The 6,407-nt window shown below is 36.5% G+C and overlaps 1 protein-coding gene across 1 annotated transcript; it reads right to left on the reverse strand.

The window, feature by feature from the left end:
- Positions 1–2,973: 2,973 nt before the first annotated feature.
- Positions 2,974–5,227, reverse strand: LOC139897253 (large ribosomal subunit protein uL3c). The gene is made up of 2 exons (XM_071879947.1): positions 4,575–5,227; positions 2,974–3,476 (listed from the first exon to the last, which is right to left on the reverse strand). The coding sequence occupies exons 1-2, from the start codon at positions 5,173–5,175 to the stop codon at positions 3,187–3,189; spliced, it is 891 nt and encodes a 296-aa protein (XP_071736048.1). The 5' UTR covers positions 5,176–5,227; the 3' UTR covers positions 2,974–3,186.
- Between the last annotated feature and the right edge of the window lie 1,180 nt (positions 5,228–6,407).

The raw sequence follows: 6,407 nt of genomic DNA on the forward strand, positions 1-6,407 counted from the left end.
CAAAGTGTTAATTGGTGTTTATGAGCCTTAATTGGTTAGTTAATTACTAGCACACCTAAATGTTTAGTAAATGGGTGTTATGTTGGTTGGTGGATGACCCGAAATGGGTGTGTTGACCTTAAAATGGTCAAATGGGTAATAATTGACCTAGTTGGGAAAGATGGGTATGAAATACCCTAATTGTGTATTAGTTAGGGTTGTTGAACCTTAATCACTAGCTTTTAGTGGTTCGTGATGGTCTTGACCTTAAATGGACGGTTTTGGAGTAAATGGGTGGTTTAATGCATTAAGTTATTAAATGCACATTAGTGAATGGTTGGTGTTTAGTCCAACTAGTTTGTGTGTTGATTGAGTACTTATTGTAATAGGTACTTTGCTTTGAAGCTTGCGGAAATGTAAAACCGTCACCGAATCGTTAAGGTGAGTGGAATAATTATATGCGTAGGTATATAATGTATTTATTTGTTGTAGCGTGAGATGTGAAGTGTCGAAGTGTTAAGACACCACGTTTCACGTGACGAGTGAAGCGTCGAGGTGTTAAGATGCCACTCGGGGTGAAGCATCGAGGTGTTAAGATGCCACCTAGGAGTGAAGTGCCAAGGTGTTAAGGCACCACCCCGTAAGTTAAAGGGTGACGCATCGAGGTGTTAAGATGCCACCCGAGGGTGTTAAGTACACTAACGAATGTTATGAACACCGATGGCCTTTCGCGAGCACTTCCCTTGTACGATTGGTTAACCATAGTTATGTGTTGTAGTGTATCATATTATATTGTTCGAGTTATATGCTATTGTTTGTGCTAGCTTGCGTATTGGATATTTAGCGTTATACTTTGCGATGGTATGCTAATTATATTGCTAGCGTGTATGCGGTATGTGTGTAAGTGGTTGCAAGTAGGTATATTATATATGTATGTGTATAATTATTGCATTCACTAAGCTTTAGCTTACCCTCTCGTTGTTTACTTTTTATAGGTTCGTGCGTTGACAAGGGTAAGGGCGTTCGATTGGATTAGAGATCCCGCTTGTTTTGATAGGGGACGCTTTTGGATATGTTAGCTTTTGAAGTTTGACCGAGAGTTGGGTAGTTTAACCCCCAAACATCATGCTCTAGTGTCGTTTGAAATTTAAACTAATTCGGTTGAAACATATATATTTTGTACGAAACTCATATTTCGGCCATATGTGGACCCGGGTTCGTAAAAATTGTTTTATCATTGAAATGTGTTAGTTTTACATATTTGAACATGTTGTGAAAAGCATTTCGTCTAAACACGTCGGGAAGTGGGAGATCTTTATTTGAAAAATGACCAAACCGGACAGAAGCTGAAATGGCCTGTGCGCGCCGCGCACTCATGGGGCTGCGCGCCGCGCACCCCATCTGTAATAAAAAAAATAAATTTCGCGTGTTCGTTTGGATTTTGGGTTGGGTTGTTACATCCAAACTATAAATGACCTAATCTGTTATTTACTTAATAATAATCTTTATTGAACTCAACGACTTGAATGCAACGTCTTTTGAAATATGCCATGAATGACTCCAAGTTATATCTTTAAAATGAGCAAATGCACAGCGGAAGATTTCTTTAATACCCGAGAATAAACATGCTTTCAAGTGTCAACCAAAAGGTTGGTGAGTTCATTATTTTATCATAAACAATCATTTTCATCATTTTAATAGACCACAAGATTTTCAGATATTTAATTGTACACGTAACCCGAGTACAAAATAATACGCGTAACCCGCGAATTAAAAATCATTCATATGGTGAACACCTGGTAACCGACATTAACAGAACGTGTCTAGAATATCCCCATCATTCCGGGACTCTCATCGGACATGATAAAATCGAAGTACTAAAGCATCAGTAACCCGGATGAGGTTTGTTAGGCCCAATAGATCTATCTTTAGGATTCGCGTCAATTAGGGTGTCTGTTCCCTAATTCTTAGATTACCAGACTAAAAAGGGTGATATTCGATTCGATAATCCAACCATAGAATGTAGTTTCGATTACTTGTGTCTATTTCGTAAAACATTTATAAAACAGCGCATGTATTCTCAGTCCCAAAAATATATATTGCAAAAGCATTAAAAAGGGAGCAAATAAAACTCACGCATATAAATACTGTAAAACAGTTAATAAAGCATTTGCATATATTCTCAGCCCAAAAACGTAAAGAGTAAAAGGGAGCAAATGAAACTCACTATACTGTATTTTGTAGCAAAAATACATATAACGATATTGAACAATGCAGGGTTGACCTTGAATTCACGAACCTATATCAATTGTATATCTATTAAAACATATAATAGTTCATTAATATACTTAATTTATTATGTATAATTATTTACATATATATATATATATATATATATATATATATATATATATATATATATATATATATACATCTCTGTTTACAATTAAAGGTTCGTGAATCGTCGGGAATAGTCAAAGGTTAATTGATTTCATGAAACTGTTCCAAAATTCTTGAGATTTAACATTACAGACTTTGATTATCGTGTCGAAATTATATAAGAATTAAGTTTAAATTTGGTCGGAAATTTCCGGATCGTCACACTTTTCATACCAGGGGTTGGAAGCCCTATTTTCAAGGAGCTTTCGGTCGGTTTTACCTACTATTGGATTTGAACCAATGACTCTCGCCGTATGAAAGCGATACTCTAACCGCTGAGTCAAGTAGGTCAGAAGGCTAAGACGGCGCCTCGCATATGGGTAGCAAGAGGGCGCTTATGCCCCGACGGTGGGGTCTTATGGGGAAGGGCCCAGCCCAATATTTTTGATGAAAAGTTCCCGCACGCAAAAACGAAAACGAAAAAAGCAATCCATGTAAATAGTTTGCAACTACATGAATCATGCACTTAAAAAAAGTGTAAGGATGCGACATGAATCATGTAAGGATCGTTAAGCATAATTCTTAAGGCTAACATTAAATAAATCCAATTCCAATAAATTATAGCAACATGAGCATTGAATCAGACGAATTACTAACAAAATATACAGATTCTCAAATAATCAGTTACAACCCTACTACAATGGAACCATCCTTGTTGGGCATCATCATTCAGATTGCAAAATTTCACATAAATTATGTCCAACAGATCCACGAAGAACATAACATAACGAACAACACATAGTAATTGAAGAGAGCATAAAAATCAAACTAGTTTTTGGGAATATTCTTGCTAACAATCTTAGCAGGGGTTATTCGGATAAGGTTTCCAGGCTTACCAGGAACAGCTCCATTAATCATTACAATTCTAAGGTCACTGTCGATTTTAACAATGTTGAGTTTTCGGATCTTTGTTTTTGTACCTCCCATTTGACCCGGCATTTTCTTCCCTGGGTAGACACGTCCAGGCATTGTTCCTGCTCCAATTGAACCAAGAGCTCTGTGACTTTTTGACCCGTGGGTCATTTGACCTCTTTTGAAGTTGTGTCTCTTAATACCACCTGCTCAAGATTACATACGCTTGATAAGACGATAACAATACAAAAATCAACTCTACATGCCATTTATATCAGCTAATCGCCTTTCTATCACATAAAGATTGTGACTTTCTACTCAAATTACTCTCGTCTAATGTGAAAAAAAAATAAATAAAAAAATAAATAAATAATCTTTTGAACAAAACTAACAGAAGCAACGATTTGTAACGACATGATCAAGTAATTCTAATAGGTCAAAAGGGTAAAACTTGCAAACATCTATAATAAAAACAGGGAACCATGACATGATCAAGTAAGTATAACCTCCTTAAAAGTTTTATACAAGAAAATTGTATTGATTAATAACAGTTTTTACAAAGACTTACCCGTTTTGACTCGCTACCCAACCCGACATTTCACCACTAAATTACAAATATTCCATAAAAGAATCTGTTACTAGCATAAGGCTAAAAAAGCCACATCATCTAACAAAATCCCTTGTCTACCATTGTTAGTTAGCACTCACTTGTACAAACATAGTTACATCATAAGTAGAGATGTAAAGCATTTCAACATATAAGAAATTTGAAAGATTATGGAATTCTTCAAATTTCAATCACCCATAAACGACTACAATAAGCTTACCTAAAATTCAGTGGCGGATCTAGGTTTCGTAGTCACTAGTTAAAAGTTCAAAAAAAAATTACACCATCAGTGGTGTGATGGTGTCACACAAAAAATTACACTATCCAGTGGTATCACTAGTTAAAAACCCCGAAAATTATGCACAACATCGCGTATTCCAGTGGTAGCCCTTGCTACTACTGGATCCCATATAGATCCGCCCTTGCCTAAAAACCCTATACCAAGCAACGGACAACAACAAAACTCAATAGCACATAAGTGGTGTATGGGAACTAAGCAAAGGACCTTTTACTCAAAAATGGTTACAATTTTAAAGATACTCAATTGAATGTTGATTTAGCAAGGTGTATCATTCATAGATAGGAGCATAACTAGTAAGAAGCATAATTATGATGATATATCATTATCCAATGAAAAAGCTTCAAACTTTAACTAATTAACTAAAAAATAACTAAATTTCAAGAAAAAAGGTATAACCTTGAAACCCTTTTCCAATAGTATTCCCACTAACATCAACCAAATCACCTTCTTTAAACAATTCTTCCAACACTAATTTCTGATTAGGTTCAAACCCATCAACACTTTGTAACCTAAACTCCTGTAAATGTCTTAACGGAATCACTCCAGCTTTTTCCAAATGACCCGTTTCAGGTTTCGTAAGTTTCTTATCTCGGACCCTCCTATACCTGACTTGAACCGCATTATACCCATCTGTTTCATCAGTTTTCACTTGGGTTACAATATTTCCTTCTCTAAATCCAATTACCGTCACCGGAACAACTTTTCCGGTGGACTCAAAGTAAGTCATCATTCCTAATTTTGTACCCATTAAACCCACTCCAGCTTCCATGCTCATTTTAATGGGTGTGGGTTTCCGGGTCGTGGGTTTTCGGGTTGTGGGTGTGATTGCAGTGATACGGGTTGGAGTTAGGAATGTGGAGCGGAGGGAGGCATGTGTGGTGGTGAGTTTGTGGTGACGGAGAGGAAGGATGGTGGCGGAGGAGGTGGCGGTTAAATGGTGATCGGATTGGGGCTTAACGGTGGCTGTGATTGATGAAATCCGACCGGCGACGGACATGGTTTATGGGTTGGGTTTGATTCTTTGAGATAGAATTGGTAAGATAGTGGGTTTTACGCTTTCTTATCCTAACTATGCTTGATGCTTGATATACTTGTACAATTTCCATCGAACTCAATAAAAGTATTTACTTACTTAGTTACTTATTTATTTATTTATTTATTTATTTATTTACTTATATACTAAAAGGCACGTGGGTCGTTTGGCCCCCACCCAGCCCAAAAATTGGTCATTACCTACATACCAAAAGGCACGCGGGATTTGGCCGTTTGACCTCCACCCCTGTCCAAAAATTGGTCAAAACGACATTGACTCAAACTTTTACCCAAAAACTGGAAAAAAAAACCCCTTAACTACAATCAACTTATAAAAACTACCCTACATACCAAAAGGCACGCGGGATTTGGCCGTTTGACCCCCACCCCTGTCCAAAAATTGGTCAAAACGACATTGACTCAAACTTTTACCCAAAAACTGGAAAAAAAAAACCCCTTAACTATAATCAACTTATAAAAACTACCCTGAACTCCAGGAGGTAAAACGTCAACTCCCTCAATTAAAATAAAAACTCCACCCATATTAACCAAAAAAGAACAACAAATAAAAGCACCATCTAACAATCACTAAACTAATTGACACTAAACAAAAACATGAGTGTACCTCTCAATGGTTAAATGAAAATGAACTTGATTTTTTGACATAGACCCCCAAAATCCGCTAGCTTTACTATTGAGAATTCAACTATAGATGAAGACAAGACTCACTTGATATTTCACCATTCAACATTGATAGTGATCAGTGCATGAAATTTAAGCTATAAACATCTTGACCAAGTTCTCATAGTAGCAACCATAGATGAGAGTACACACTTAAAATTGAAAACATCTTGTTTACTAGGAACAATAATTGTAACTTCCAATTGTGTATCACACCCACAGTAGCAATTATAGCCCATAAGAAAGAACTGTTAGAATGATAGAACCCGTAAGTTATAATATTTTATTGATCAATATTTATAGAGGCTACAATCAAACCCTAGAAGCCCTAATCCCACAAACGGGCTGTGCCTATCTCTATTCTAACACTCCCCCGCAATCAGAACGGCAAAATCGTGAAAGTTCGGATTGAAAGAAAAAGATAAACATAAAAAGAATAATTAAAAACACAATTTTCTCTCTAATTTGTTGTATCGAATTGATTGATATCGTTGATTGGTTGTGTTGCTTGACTGC

The sequence above is a fragment of the Rutidosis leptorrhynchoides genome, chromosome 3, assembly GCF_046630445.1.
Source record: "Rutidosis leptorrhynchoides isolate AG116_Rl617_1_P2 chromosome 3, CSIRO_AGI_Rlap_v1, whole genome shotgun sequence".
Lineage (NCBI taxonomy): Eukaryota > Viridiplantae > Streptophyta > Magnoliopsida > Asterales > Asteraceae > Rutidosis > Rutidosis leptorrhynchoides.